General features: G+C 31.1%; 1 protein-coding gene across 1 annotated transcript in view; it reads left to right on the top strand.

Annotated features, from left to right (window-relative positions):
- The first annotated feature begins 5,412 nt into the window (after positions 1-5,412).
- Positions 5,413-17,345, top strand: part of LOC128998518 (alkaline phosphatase-like) — a 67,071-nt gene continuing 55,138 nt past the window's right edge. The window contains exons 1-2 of the mRNA XM_054424689.1: positions 5,413-5,588; positions 14,977-15,212. Coding sequence (XP_054280664.1) covers positions 5,501-5,588; positions 14,977-15,212 — 324 coding nt within the window. The 5' untranslated portion in view covers positions 5,413-5,500. The remainder of the gene's footprint in view (positions 5,589-14,976; positions 15,213-17,345) is intronic.

Here is a 17,345-nt window from a genome sequence, read left to right as displayed (position 1 = left end):
AATTCCATTTATATGAGGCATTTTCATGGACATTAGCATGCATTATACTATTTCCAAAATTTTTTTTTCTTTTATTGATGATTCATGTAAGAAGTAGTGAGCACGATCTTGTATTTACACGTTGAATATGTTAAAACTTGATCAACGGGTTTTAAATCAACATTTATGCATATACACTCATGATAAAAATTATTATTGTTGTAAGGAATTTTAATTAAAATCCCGACCGTTATATATGAATCTTTCCGAAATGTTTCTACGTGTATTAATTGTTTAAAATATATTGAACTTCTACAATTTCTACAGCTAATATCTCTATATTTTTAAATTACATGTGCAATTTGAATTAGTCATTAAATTGGGGAATTTATATGTGGACGGGGTCTATTAGGACGGTCTAAATTAGAGGGTTTCAAATAAAATTTGAAAAAATACAGTCAATCGAATTTATATGTTTAACATTCAAAGAAAATAAGTGAAGTCTTTCATTTCAAATTTTCTTTAAAAGGCATAGTTTTTTGTATGTCAATGTTAACACAGCTATCGCAAGCATGAAAATAAATTAAAGTAATGTTTAAGGATCAAATGACATGTAAGGCCTCAGTAGGAATATTATGTATGAACAAAGAACAAATTTAATTATTGGATTGATATGTGTTAGAACGACTTCTATAATCATAACTAGCTGATTCGGTCCCGTTTCATTGTGGCTTTATCTTGATAAGACCAAACAATATGTATACCGTCAAAAAGGAACTATTGTTCGGTGCAATAATTTTTAAAACTGTAAAGCACCTTTGTTTTGAGATTCATAGTTTTATATGAAAACTAGTATATATTGTATTTATACAATTATTTGAACCGTGTTTGTAGTAGTTCCAAACTGAAAAGCTAATTTAATTTGTTTCATAACTAAACAGTCAGAAAGGAACAAAAAAGCAATTCCATTTGATAGAATCCTTAATTGAAGGAGATAACCCCAGCTATGCTTTAGCTTGTTTTTTTTTTTTTTTTATCTAAAACTAAAATATTTTAATTTTGTTATATTCATAGAATATTTATACGTGGAAAGCTTCTGAGTGGAAAGGTTTAGTCATGTTTGGCGTAGTTCGAGGCTTTGGTCCCCGCGGTACCGAGTTCATACCCCTCCAACCACCGCCTGTTAGCTATCTCATATTTATATTGTTGACGCTCTATGCCTATCCTGAATTAATGTGTACCGGATACAAATTTGCGAAGTATGTCGGTGTACAGCAACGGGGTTTGTTTCAATAAATTAGTTAAGTTAATTACATTTCTTTTGTTAGTTCAATGTAAACTATTTAGGCTTCTTGTTTTACTTACATTTTGACAACGCTAGACGTTAAACGGTTTTTACATTATCCCTCTAGTACATCTTCAATAACATAATCAAGTTTTGCAGTGTTAATTGAAATTATTTACAATTATTGCCGGTTAATTTGCCTCAGATAATTTTATTCGATACAATAAGCCCCTCACAGCAAAACATCGCCAGTACATCGTAGACAGTGAATATATATTTTATTTAGAAGGTTAAATAAAATAAATAAAATTAAATAAAAGGTTAAGTTCATTATACGCGGATCTAAATCAACATGAGGTCTCAGAGGGGTAGTTTTAGTTTCATTAAAACTCATCCGTTAATGATTGTTTACGCTCGCATTGTGCGTGGATGTAATTACTTTTAACCCTCTCCCCCCCCCCCCTAATGTGCCATCCAACCCCCCTCCCCTTCAACCGTCTCATCAGACACCACTGTTTTGAGTTATGATGTCGAGAACAAAGTAAGTAACCGTAACACATTTGAAAGATTAAATTTATTCAAACAATAATATTACATACTTGAGATTATTAATTACCACTTTTAGCCCACAAAGATGTCCCTCGTACTTTAATAACTACTTTTATGTGATTAGATTTATTTAATTATAAAATCTAACTCATATAAAATTTATTCATGGTTGATATTTACCCATGAGACATTAATCCCATGAAACAAAAAATGCATTACTCATAACACATTTTTCTGTTTAGTTTCGTTCCTCTAACTTTAAAGTTAATATTTGACTAAGTACACTTTAAATGATTTTCGTTTGAACTCAAACTTAAACGTAAATATATGTTTTAGCTGTTTTGATTTTTTTGTATTATATGGCTTTTTATTTACTAGTATGTATTAAAAAAATTCGTTTATTTTCTTATTGATTTTTTGTTTAATCAGTAGGGAATATTACCACAGACACGAATAAAATATAAAAGTTCAAATTAATAAACAACAACAAGCATTTAAGCATATTTTTAGTTTTTACTACCATGAGTACGTTATAAATTTCTTAAGTTTGACATTATTTCCACCTCAATACAGAAAAAATGTTTTAAAAGATTGCCATTTCTTCGTATTTCAATTATATTTTTAACTCTCTAAATTAGTACGAAATACTTTTATGACTGTATTAAATACACTTAAATATTTGCTTCGATCATTAATTATTCTTTGGCATTAGTCTTGTGTCTAAAACTCTTTGTAAAACGAATACTGAAATTCCCACTCGAAATAGGAACTTAAAATTCATCTATGTGGGTTACAAAAGGCGCTAAACTAGAATCGGACTCTAAGGCGGTTCCATGATTCAATTTGTCAACCACGAAAGCAACAATGGCGACATCTTGGAGCCAATTTGTCAACCAACTTGAGGTCGGGGCGACAATAGCAACAGACGCGTCCCGAGCGACTAAATCCCCTGAAATTCCTGCAACTTTGGCAAACCATTCTGGATTTGAATATTAAATATATTTATAAAATGTGGTCTATAAAAATGGTAGGGATGAAGTCCATAAACAAATCCACAGACCACTATGATTCTATTGAAAGTGAAACTACTCCAAGTACTTTATAAGTATTTTGATGACAAGGCCTTTGTATTACCAAGACGCCTAAAAATTGCTAATAATACCCGTTTATAGTGATGATTTCAATTGTGTTCAGCAATTAATTAACCATTAATTGGCGCGATCTTCACACTGTTCTTGAATATCCTAATTCTCCTAAAGATCGTCATATTTCTAAATGAAAAAGTACACTTATTAACAAACACATACACAAACACGTGCACAAACTAAATAACAGAAACACATCATCTTCATGTCATGCTTGGCCACGCGATGGTGGTCTTCAGCGAAAGATCATCAAAATACAAGAGCCCTAAGCCTCGGTCTCGGGACAAAAAGAGCCAATATTTACACATTTTTGTTCAAAATAAGAAAACAATTAAATTAAAATGAAGGAAAACATGATATGTTTTCCTTTATAATTAGTACCTATTTCCATTTTGAAATTATTACAAAAGTGGTTTTACCACAAACCAAGATGCTAAAATGAAAAAGCAACACTTGAAAGGGCACTGTTGAAAGGGAAACTCGTAATCAACTACAAATTAAACTATTTATTAAGACATTTCCGAAATAATTCAATGTAAAGTGGTTAATACCCGTAAACAGTTTGGGATAAACCGGACAAACACGAAGAGCAGAGGCTCAAGAGAGCTCTGAACCAATTTGTCAGCGTGGCTTAACCACAACCCTCTAGACATCTGTTGGGTCCCAAGAGAATTGAGATCACTTGCACCACTAACTCATCGAACCACAAGTATACAACTTGCTTGACATCTCTCCTTTGTGTATAATTACTTGTTGAACACTACTCACTATGTTATAGCTTGTTGTATACTCCTTAGTAACTCATTAAATCACAAGTATAGAACTTGCATGACATCTCTCCTTTGTGTGTTATTAATGTTAAAGCTTGTTGTTTATTCCTTAGTAACTCATTAAATCACAAGTATACAACTTGCTTGACATCTCTCCTTTGTGTGTAATTACTTGTCGAACACTACTCACTATGTTATAGCTTGTTGTATACCCCTTAGTAGCTCATTAAATCACAAGTATACAACTTGCTTGACATATCTCTCCTTTGTGTGTAATTACTTGTCGAACACTACTCACTATGTTATAGCTTGTTGTATACCCCTTAGTAACTCATTAAATCACAAGTATACATCTTGCTTGACATATCTCTCCTTTGTGTGTAATTACTTGTCGAACACTTCTCACTATGTTAAAGCTTGTTGTTTATTCCTTAGTAACTCATTAAATCACAAGTATACAACTTGCTTGACATCTCTCCTTTGTGTGTAATTACTTGTCGAACACTACTCACTATGTTATAGCTTGTTGTATACCCCTTAGTAGCTCATTAAATCACAAGTATACAACTTGCTTGACATGTCTCTCCTTTGTGTGTAATTACTTGTCGAACACTACTCACTATGTTAAAGCTTGTTTTTTACTCCTTAGTAACTCATCGAGTCAGAAGTATACAGCTTGCTTGACATCTCTCCTTTGTGTGTATTTACTTGTTGAACACAACTCACAATTTCGAAGCTTGTTGTTTATTCCTTAGTAACTCATTAAATCACAAGTATGCAACTTGCTTAACATCTCTCCTTTGTTTGTAATTACTCGTCGAACACTACTCACTATGTTATAGCTTGTTGCATACTCCTTAGTAACTCATTAAATCACAAGTATACAACTTGCTTGACATCTCTCCTTTGTGTGTAATTACTTCTTGAGCACAACTCACTGTAAAGCTTGGTGTATACACCTTAATAACTCATCAAATCGAACAATGACAATACAATTTGCTCCGTAACCCTCTTCTGGATTTTTTAACTTAACACAACTTGTACATTAAAATTAGCTACAAGTATCAATCTTGTTTCACCACCCTCAAAAATTTAATAATTTAAAAATAAAAAAAATTTAATTTAATAATTTAATTTAAAAATTTTAATTCCCGCTGTGAATTGTTTGTATGTAAACTTATGATTTATAACGATTTTAAGGACAAAATCTAATTATTTTTCCCTGATCTTGGGGTATATCTTGGGCAAATTTGGGTATATTTGTTTCAATTTTTATACGATACGATAGTCTTTACCAACAATTTACCACTTTTTTGATTCCTAAATCTTTAACGATTTCAAGTTTTTATTGGTGGATTTCTAATCTTACTCATCTAAAAGTATATGAATTGAGTTTTGATTAGCTGAGCTTACTGCGCAATTCAAGTTATATATTTTATATGCTGTTTTTATTTCTTATGTTTTTTCTTTGGTGGTTTCGTGACTTCACAATAAACAGACACTATAGATGTGAATAAAGATATATCCATTCATTTATCCATGTCAGTGCCAATAAAATCTTGCAGATGTTGCGATTGTTGTTCGTTTTCGTATAAATTAATATTTAATCAAATCGAAAACGTACAGATTTCAACAGCCTAAGATCTGTAGTTTCTACAGCCTTTATGACTTTTTCAGTGTGATTGTAATTGTGTACTAACAATGATCTACTACTGGGTTAAGTGCAATTTAAAGTGTAAGTGCAAGTCCAAGTGTTGATGTAGTTTGGAGCTATGGTTGGTTCTTCTGCTCCCCAGCAGATCGCCTTGATTTGCCTTCTCATGTCCTCGACCTTCTGCATATCTTCCACTGTCGACCAAGGTAAGAATTAATTTTGTTGTACCTTTTATCAGATTATTTCTGTTTTTCAATCGAAATTTATATAATTCATTTTTAGTAAATATTGTTTTGTATATTTAAAGAAATTACTTAAAAAGGGATGTTGAATAGAAAATTGATTTTTCCCAACGTAAATATAAAATCATTCCCATCATAACGTTTTGGTATGCAGTATACAGAATGGTTGGTCATCAGTGCTACACACATTTTTTGGTGTAAATACAAAGTAAATTGAGTGTTATGATGCATATTAAGGGTTCCAAGTCAAAAAATTTGCTTCCCAAAGAATGTTTTTTTAATAACACAATACAATGTTTTTGAACACAATACAGCAATTTCTCAATTAACTTCAAACGGATTTGCGTAGATGATGTAATTTTCTTGTCTTACGTTAAATTTTGAATAAGAATCATTGTAAACGTCAGAGGATCAATTAAAAAAGCTCCATTGTAAATCGTTCCAAAAGAAAAATTAGGGTCTTTGATAAAAATCATTGGTCTATTGCATTTTACTACACCCTGTATACAAGAAGGTAGCAACATATTTTGAAAACTGCGCCATTCATAAGGCTTCCCAACCATGCTACACTGTTGAGGTTTGGATCTGCTTATTTTTGCTTTAATGGTTTGAAGACTCCAAAACACAGGGTTTTTACATTTTAAACAAAGTAGGGATGTATTCAGCATAGTCCAGGCATTGTAGGTAGAATACCCATCTGCCTGGAAATAATTCCCTAAGTGGTGAAACTTTGCACATGTGTAGTACTAGTACCCAGTAACAACATATCAAAAATCAACATTCGTGAATACAGTGCTACGGCCACCATCATGGAAAATGGCGGCCGATTTTCATATTTTTGCTGCCCTTTTGTCAATATTTACCAACCAATGGAAATACAGAAATCTTGTTAAAACAAAAGTTAAAGAACGCACTAAAATGCATCTATTAGATCTTACTATTTTTGCCCTATCTCTAACGGTTATTTAGAAAATTTAAATTGATATTAATAAAACGTCAATTTAGTTTGATTTCTGTCAGTTTATTTATTTCTTTATATACATAACATTTGGTTTAACGAGTTCCTAGGTTTGCTGCTACAGGTAGAGCGATAAAGTGTGTTCTCCACCATTTTAGGGAATTATTTCCATCTAAAACCCTAAAATGACTGGACTAGCAAAACTTGTATTTTTTCAGTTTGAACGATACAAACTTAAAAACAGTAAAATAATCCTTGTGTTTTCTAGTATTCAAAACACTGGAACAAGCAAATGGAGATCAAAACCTTATTGTGTACACCTTATAGTGTAGCATATGGTTGGAAAGCTTAATGAATGGCGCAGTTTTCAACATATTTTCCTACATTCTCGTGTACAGGGTGTAGAAAATGCAATAGTCCGATAATTTTTTAATTTTTATCAAATGCCTTATTTAATCCTTCTTTTAATCCTTGGAACGATTTATAATGGGGTTGTTATTATTATCGTCAAAAATTGTCAATGATTCTTATTCCAAATCTAACGAAGAACATGAAAATTACATCATCTACTCAAATCCGTTTGCAGGCAATTTATAAATTGCTGTATTGTGCTTTAAAACATGGTTATAAAAAAAATTTAAATAATTCTTTGGGAAGCCAATTATTAGACTTGGACCACCTTATATGCATCATAACACTCCGTTTACTTTGTACTTACACCAAAAACCTGTTGTAACACTGATGACCAGCCACCCTGTATAACCTACAGGCGAAGCAGAAACCATAATCATATACTAGCTAACACAAGTAGACTTTTGTATGTTTTATGTTGGGGACACTGAGCGCTAGAGCTAACGAAGCTGTTTTCTCTCATTTTATGGTTAGTTTTTTGATTTGTACTTTGTTGTTTGTTTAAAACCCAGAGGACCAGCTATTGTAATAGCTACTATAATAAGATTGATTGTATTTCCTTAGATGTGTTGTGAAATAACTAAACTAACAGGGAACAAATTGTAAACAAAATCACACCTCTAAATGAACCAGAAGGAACTAACATTAAAATTATCTTCAGCTGATCTACAAGTATGACAAATCCATAAGACAATCTACTCCATAAGACATATTCACATAAAAGTTGTGTGAAAAGTGGTCAAACTGCATAAAAACAAGTAGACAATTAAAATTATAACCTAGGGACTTTAGTAATGGTGCTTTCAAGAAGTTGGGAAACTGGTTCTGATTGAAATTCTTCTGTTATTGTCCTTTTAATTCTAAACGAAATAGTGCATCCCTTCATTCGTGTTAAAATTACTGTTCAAATGTTAGTGAAACTTTTGAGATGTTACCTATTACCTTAATGGTAAACACCATTAAGTTAACAGAAATCATGTTTAAAAACACGTTCCAACATTTTCAATTATCTAGATACTATACATATTACCAGTGTAGTTTAAAATGTGTATACATTATATTTTTTTATTATGTAACCATATTGTTTTTACAAATATCGATTACTAACCTACCAATTTGTTTGACTCGTGCCTAAAAAAAGTTCAGATATTTATGAAGACTTCATTTTTATTCGTGACGAAAAGATTAGTCAAATTTACTTGGACGAAATTTTCACTGTTTCGACCAATTAATTAATATAGAATAAATATTATATATTATATATATTATATTATATATATATATATATATATATATATATATATATTATTATATTAAAAATTATATATCGGGCCTATAGGTATTAAATATCAGAAAAACACATGATTCGAGAGTATTAAAAAAAGTGTTAAACACTGACTAAAGACTAATAAATATGTCATGAAATTGAATATTTCACAAATAAATAACGCAGACCACTACGATTCTAAATTAAACTTTCCTGTCAAAGTAGAAACTAAAATTGATCATTGAACTGATGTCATTTTTAGCACGTCCATTTTTATCCCCAATATTCCATTAATGCTATGGATAAATTATTTAAATATAGTGCTTTATAATCAACATACTTTGTTACTACAAACTATAAATCAATTCCATATTTGGTAGTGGACTAAATTAAACAATGTAGAGCAAAATATCAAACTTTCTTCTATAAATACGATTTTTGTGCCATTAGATGGTTTCCTCCAACATATCCTCATCATAGCCATAGACAAAAAGAATTAAATATAGACGGTCAGCCATGCTGCGGTTACCATTGTTACCATAGGTTCTGGCGCACACCGCTGGGAAAGCCATGTAGTTACGTAGCGCGTACGCCATAACAAATGGTGCTCCCAGCGGTGTGCGCCAGAACCTATGGTAACCGCAGCACAGCTGACGGTCTATATTAAATTCTTTTTGTATATGTCATGGCTCATATAGGTCATATAGCAGGTGCTTATGGGGATCGCCTTCAAATCTGAGAATCGTTGGGTCAATTCCCCGTGGAGTAGATGACCCAGATTTCGTTTGTCATTGGTCAAACAACTTTTTATGCTATCTTCTAAATGGCCGACATTAGACAACAAGACTAGAATTTAACCGTTTCACTTACAAAACACCATACGTGAATAATGCCAATAGCAGAAAATACACAAATCTAAGAAGTTTCATGTGTAGGAGGGTTAGAACTCCCACAACATGTGGGAACTACTTTGCAAACATTGACTGAGTATTTGTTCGAGATCTGTTTAACAAAACGAGATGTTCTGACATTATTTTCAGCTTTTGTTAATGTTCAGAATGCAACAATTTTCGCTTGTTTCATTCGATTACGTTGTTTTGCAGGTAAACTTTTGTAAACTGTTAGGATATTACATATGTTTTAAGAAAATTCTACTGTTAAAGCTTTTAACTAATGTCACTTAAATGTGTTTAGATAAATAAATGGTTTATGCTACTCATTGGATTGTGTGTATACTCGAAATTGACTACTTAAAATACTTGTATATCATGGATTTCATTTCTAAAAATTATTAAAAACTGCTTGATTATTTTCAATAGTTTATTTTTTATTTTTGCATATATTTGGATGAAGTAGTACATCTGTTGCTTATTCAATGTCTTGTTCTAACAGATGTGCAAGTAAATCCATGTAAACATTACTTCATATGGGTTTTGGACCACAAGATTAAGAAATTATTTCATATTAGAAATTTGTATGGGGTCCATGTAGATCAGTTTTATTGGCCAATAACTCGTAGTTGAGACGTCGTGGTGATTAAGGTAAAATAAACTACAACTGTAATTAGTCAATTTACATCGAGTGCGCTCTTCCTTATGCAGAACGCCAGCCAAATCGGAGCGGCAAAATGGATGCTGCATTCAGATTGCCGTACCTGACAAGAAGGCGCCAGATACAGTTGTATTTTACTTTTAACTTATTACTTTTATTTTAATTCTTAGCATACTTGACGAAAATCTAAAACAGAATATAATATTTGCCCACTCGAATGGCTTGTTTTAGACAATAGGCTGGAGGCTGGAATATATTTGAAAATATTCAGTCGCTGACCATTTATTTGATTTTCGTAAAATTGTATTTAATAAAAATATATTTAAGTTCATCATCTCTTCACATTCATGCCAAATTTCATCAAAATCGGACCAAAATTACCTGAGTTATTGTGTTCATGGACACAAATATCCAAATGTGTTTTATATAAACACAAATATAAAAATTTAAACGAGTAGTGAAAAAGTAATATGCTGTCCCATATTTTTTCCAAAGGCTTCTGGAACACGAGAATGAACCAGTAAATCGGTCCCGGACGTAAATGTTTCGTTGCCGCCTACGGTAATAGCTTCTTCCTAAAGGCAATTTGATAAAACGTACTTTTTCTCAGGATCTAACCTAAATCTTTTAAATACTAGATGAACACCATAACTTCAAAAAATTACATTTAATAAATGTAATCATACACATTCAATAAATATTTTTTTTATGTTGATGATTTAATATGTGTATCAGAATCGAATAATTTAAACTACAATTTCACAAACAAATTTGATTTGAATAGCGAATAGTTGAAAATCGACGGTTACTTGAGCCTCGATGTAAATAAAACAAGCAGAATATTCAGTTTTTTATAGTTGAAGGCGTAGTATTACCATTGACTATTTATAGTCAATGGTATTACATTGAAACTGTTTTTCCAATTCCCGCTTGTAATTCAATTCCATTTAATAGTGGGCATCCATACGTTGTTTTAGCGTCTTTTTATTCAACTCTAGGACTGAATTTGGCACGATTAAAGTTTGAAAAATAACACTTGCCATAAAACCCATGAAAGGTACAGATGGTTTTTAAAGAATTTTGTTTACAATTTTGATTAATTTGTTTAAAGCTACTATAGAATAATAGAATGTGCTGTTAAATCGCTATATTAATGCTCAAAGGACAGAATAACTATGATAAATATTAAAATATAAATAATTATTTATATTTTTTAGATTGAGATAATTTTGTTAAGAGAATGTTAATATTATTAAGATTTTAATATAAATAAATATATAAGATAGTAAATTATATGTTTAAAAAACAAAAGTCTATTTAGATAGATAATATAAAATCGAAAACGATTGATTTGAATAGGAGTTATTTTATGTATAATGTTATAATATAAGCAAACAATCAGGGCCAAGACAAAGCAATTGTTTAAAAATGCATATTTATAGGAATGAGGATTTACCCCCAAATGTTTATGAGAACAAGTTTTGTGTAAAATTTGAACAACAATGTTTTATTTATAAATTAATCCTACGTTAATTTATACGTAATTGGAAATATAAGGTTTCGTTAATCCAAAGACTCTTACTTCACTTATTAACACCGATGAACCAAAGATTTAAGATCACTTAGTTCTATAGACGCCCCAGGAAAATATATTAATTGTTCAAAATACCCCCACCACAGCAAACCTGCCAACTAAGCGAATTTCCATTTGTCTGATTTGATTTTCAATTAAATCTATTTAAATAACGATTACCTAGGTTTGCTGATACATGGAAACTAATGAAGTGTGTTTTATTTTAAAATAATAATAGCTTAGTATAAAATGAATAAACTTTTAAAGTTTTAACAAAATTATATTCATAAACAAGCAAACTACAACATTTTAGAATATTCTCCATAAGAATAACATCGGACTTTTACAGATTTTTAAATTTTCTCCGTTACCAATAACCGTACAAAAACACTTTGACATACTAAATTATCGTTTTTTAAGCTCTTTAAAAAGGCCTAGAGAAATTGGGAAATTTTGTGTTTTGAGGGTAAAAATTGAAAAACCCCATTTTTACCCCGTAAAGCCCATGGTCCGATTAAAAACTCAAAAATCAAAATTCTTCTTTAAGTTCTCTTATACAGCTTAACAGCCAATTACATAAGGCACTAATACACAATAACATAAATTACATGCACGACAACTACCCTACAGCAAACAGCATACAACTTTGATACATACACTTAAAAAATATTAGCAATTGAAATAGTTTTGAACTGATTTCAAATAACTATATTATTAATAGATAAATAAATAAATAAATTACTGATAAATAAATAAGTAATTATTTATTTATTTTTTTTAGTTCGCTGGTTCGCGAACTCATTCAAGTTTATCGCGCCTTACGCCTTTAAACCAAATTTAATCAAAATCGGACAAAAATTACTAAAAAATTAGAGTTGCAAACATTTGACAAAAATTAAGTTAATGCGTTCATGAACATATATATACACACAAAAATTAATCATGAAAACTCACGAGTCTTAGTTGTATAAACATGATATGTAATAAAAAACTATTTTATACGTATTTTCTATTAGTATCCAAAGTGGCCTATTATCAGCATGATACTATCTACTTATATATATATATGTAGCTTATATATGTATAAATATGAACGAATGGTGTTTTTGGCCACTGGGGATATCAAAATGAAAAAGTAAATCGGTCCCGCACCTAGGTCTTACCGCGCCACCTACGGTAATAGCTACTTCCCTATAGGAAAATTCGCTAAAAAAATTTAAATATCATTTTTTTGCCACGCATGACACCTCATAGTCATAAAATTGTGTTTACACACACTTTTATTTAATCTAATTTTAATAATGCCAATACTAACATTAATACAACCTTCACATAGTGTTCTCACACATTTTGTAATACAGTTATGTTAATTATTAATGTTTATTTCACTAAACTATGATTTCCACAGGCGATTTTATAGAAACATAAAAACAAAATTATTGAATGTAAATATGACAAATTTTCAGAACAAGGGTTGGTTTAAGCTCACCCTCGCTCCCTCAAAACTTTAGTTTGACGAGTATAAGCCAGTCGCCCAAGGCACGACCACCTCCTTTACTCACTAATTGTGCAGTGTTTTGAGTTTATCAGGTCCCAACATCTTACCTTAGTAAGGGTCGCGTCGGGATAATTTTGCTGATTGAACTATTCTTTTCTCCCAAATAATAGAGGTAGCTTAAGCCCCCTTAATTAGATTTAGTTTTGAAAATTCTAAACAAAAGTTTTTGACAATGGGCTGTAAACATTTATTCGTAAAATTTAGATTTCATTGTTTATCTGATTATTGGATTATTAACTATAATATGGATAATATGGATAATTTTATTTAGTTGTTTGGAATTTTCTCATTGATTCATTATCACGGTATTTTTAAAAATGTAAAATTTAGGAAGTAAATTTCACTGTTAAATGCTTCTAGGAAAGAAATATTGGCAGCCCGAGTTATTAAGAAATAAAATAAGACATAACTATCCATATAACAAACATTGAATCATCATAAATAACTATAAGCGAATAAAGTTGTTTGTTTGAATTTAAATAAAATTTTATTTCATTTACTTACATATAATAATCTTAAAAGCTACATAGTTGATTTCCTCATAATGCTGTAAAAAGAGTTCATTTGTTGAAATGTTGGATATTTAACTTATAATGAAATGTTGAATATTAAATTTATGATGAAATGTTAATGTTTAGGTATATTATTTACCTAGCTTGTTCAACCTACATGTTTTTAATTGTAAATATTAAACCCTATCTGCAATCAAATTTAGACTGTTTAGAGTTTGTGCCATTGACGTTACAGCCAGGTTCGAGCTGATTGAAATAGGGTCGAGTTTTACACAATCTAGTTCAAGAGCCAATAAACTAAAAGCGGTGAACCTTTTGCAGTCTTGTAAACACGAAAGTGTAGAATTTGGATATGCTGAAATTTCTTATTTTAATTTGACATTTTAACTCAAAGCAGTATAATTTAATCATGCATCTTATTTATTTAGGCCTAACTATAGTCTGCGGACGTTTAAAATGTCAAAATGCTGATTTCATCTCCATATAAAATGCACATTTTCCCAAAAAGGTATTAACAAAAATATATATTACAATTTATGTATCATAAATCAAAATTATGTCGTATAATATGTTTCATTGTAAACATAAAAATATGTATGTGTGTTTTTATTTTGTTGTATATCAAAGTAGTTTAATATTGATTGGTCCATAGTAAGTAATATTTCATTTGTTTTTGGTATGTAAAAAGCAGTTACTGATTAAATTATGATCCAAATAATTTTATTTGTATACTATTTATAGACTAGCACATCTTTTATAATTTATTTTTAAGATTAAGAATTATAATATATTATTTATTGTCATATAATTTCTTCATATTATTTTTTATACACAACGACCGAGTATAAAAAATTTGAAATTAATAGCTGAATTATTTTGAAGATTTTCCAATGTCGAAATTCATTTTGGGAAAAAGGTAGACACGAGTGAAGGTAGATTTTATGGGGTCAAAATAATGATTAAATGTTAACAAAATATGACAGTTTGAATTGAGAAAATATTGAGTTCTGTTATTTAACGTACTGAGGTCTTGACTTAAGTATTGTTTAAAGTGAAAACCTTGACCTACATTTTTGTAATGCGACAATGCAACAACAGGATGGTTCGTAGCCCACCACAGGCTAGAGAATTACAAGTTCAATTTACTCTTATCACCTTATTTCAATAAAGTTTTTTGTTTGTTAAGTGTGCTGTGTTGAAAAATATATATGTATCCATAAAATGAACAAGGAATACAAAAAGCCCGTTCCGTTTTGTTTCTCGTTTTCCGCTTACAAAATGCACGATTACTCGTTTTATCTCCAAAAATGTTTTACCCTTGTACGTTTAATGAGCAAAATCATGTTGAAAATACAAAAAGAAGAAGAAGATACGAAACATTTTGTTTTTACAATATAGAAACTCAAGCAAGATCCGTATATTTCTTGATCCATCAAGCTTTTCATGATAAGCAGAACTTAATGTTGAATGTAAATAAACAATTATTTAATCCATAGTTAACTGTGTAAAATATCTTCCGTAGGTCGAGACTACTGGTATGAGGAGGCTGGAAGGGCTCTGCACCAGAGGTTGCGAGGATGGGGCTCCGCCCCCTTGGCGGACCGACCTAGCGCCCGCAATATCGTCCTCCTGGTAGGCGACGGTCTAGGGATGACCACCACTACGGCTTCCAGGATATTCAAGGGCCAACGACATGGAATGAGTGGTGAGGATTCCCACCTCTCCTGGGACAAGTTTCCAGCTGTCGCTCTAACCAAAGTGAGTTTACATTTTCATTCCAAGTGCTTTGAATGTTTTTTTTAAGAAGGCTATCATTATTGAACTTGCCCTGTGAAAATTAAGATAAATGAGAAATAGTCAATTTGTTCTGTAATATGCACGAATTAATCGCTTTACTCACATTCTGAATGAGAACGAACCTAAAACAGCGTCCGCTCCCATCAATCGTGAACAATATTCTGTGGTTGACGTGTCTGGATCCAAAATCCACCCCTAACCTACGAAACCGAGCCTTAATTTTACACCCCCTTTATTTGCATAGCTGAAAATACTCAGATATTCTTAATGGTATTCTTAATCTATGGTTTTAGGTCCAAGTCCATAATAACTATTTGCATGGATTACATTGCAAGGCATGTAGCCTCCAGATTGCCGCGGTTACAAAGTGGTTGAAATACCTGCATTATTGGTAATCATTATGGTTTAGTTGGCTACTGATGTCGATTTACAATATGGGACCATCCTTCGGCATTGAAGGACGATACAGTTTACTTGTTAGGAATGTAGTTTGTCATATCGTTACACACGTATTTGCGGCAAAAACACATATCACTTTACTTTAATTCTATGTTTTTCCGTCCTCTGATGCCTGAAAATGGCCCCATGATTGTAAACAAATCCATGATTGATAATATATATCACCGCGGTCGTGTTGAATCCACCGAGGTATTTAAAGCACTTTATGGTAGCTGGATTAGATTGAAGATTAACTGGTTTTTCACTACAATTGTTAGAAAAAAATGGATTACGTTATTCAGTAGTGTAAACATTGTCGTGAAAATGCAAAATAAAAGTGATAGAGTTTTAGCTCTGAAAACTTTGAACAAAATTTTCATTGAACGTTTGGTTGAAAATTATATTTTTATAAGTTTCAAGTGTATAGCTTTCTGTTCAAATTTACTTACGCCATGGCTTTTTCCTGGCTATAAGATCCCAGTAATTAACTATGATGATTTGACTAATTGAAGTAAAAACTACATTATTGTCTCGATTTCGATTGGACACTCCAAACATCATCAGACCCAATAAGCGAATGTCGATCACCACTTACCATCTTTTTTGTATATTTACCGTCTTGTGAGTAACAGTATAAGTGTAAATATATGTTACGTAAGTTTTATAAGACGTTTCTTTTATTTACTTTCCATAAAAAAATTTTCAATATAAATCAACCCTAATACAGCTGGGAATATTTTTTTAAAGGTCAAGCAAGTATATGAATTAATCACTATTTCGTGAACTAAAGGAGTAATCAGACATACTAAACTATACGCATACAATAAACAAAAGTATATAAAACATTCGGGTTGAATGTCACATTTCTTCATGTGACGTTTGTATTGAACTTAGTTGAACCAGAAACAACCTCCACGTATATCTTTCGCAACATTCAATATTGTTTGAGCATCCTAAGTATTGAAATCAACATACAATTTCGTCCAAAATACTAAAATATTTAAAATTTTATAGGACCGTTATTAAAAATTAATGACTATAAATGTTACAGTGTTTGGAAAAAAAACTAAATTAGCTAAGGACTTTTTATTCGTTTATTAGCACAATATTTTGTTCTGTAATAAAATTGGATGCGTAATTATTTAATTTAATAAAAAAGGAAAATTAAATTGAACGTGAAAGTAGGACTTTCATAGTATACAGTAATTCTACGCATAGTGAACTGTACATTGACCACTTTAATATATTCTGTTGCTTTATTTCGTTTAACTGTGATTTTAGCCGTTAAGATGTATTAAAATAATGATAAAAGTAACAATTAAAAATGTTACTTCTTATTTGTGCATGCTTATATAACATGTAGATGTATATTTCTATAACCGCTGCGAAGTGGAGATGGGTAGAAAGGGTCCTTGAGAGATCCAAATCCATTTTCCGATGATAACAACTGTAAATGCTACTACAGCTGACAGACTATTTCAGTTTTTTTCGGGTGGTTGTAATTTTATTAACTATGTAACAAAACTTCCATCAGTATTTATTTACTTTATAACGGACCGATATTTTCGGTTAAGGGGGTAAAAGATCCGGTGGTCAATAGTTGGTTCATTGAATTGGTCATTTTTTTAGATAATACTAATAGATGCTTTACTCAAG

This window comes from Macrosteles quadrilineatus, unplaced genomic scaffold (assembly GCF_028750875.1).
Source record: "Macrosteles quadrilineatus isolate MER2022 unplaced genomic scaffold, UCM_ALF_1.0 Scaffold_7__1_contigs__length_78375512, whole genome shotgun sequence".
In the NCBI taxonomy this organism is placed as follows: domain Eukaryota; kingdom Metazoa; phylum Arthropoda; class Insecta; order Hemiptera; family Cicadellidae; genus Macrosteles; species Macrosteles quadrilineatus.
Note: the sequence above shows the minus strand (reverse complement) of the source record. Positions and strands in the feature narration are given on the sequence as shown.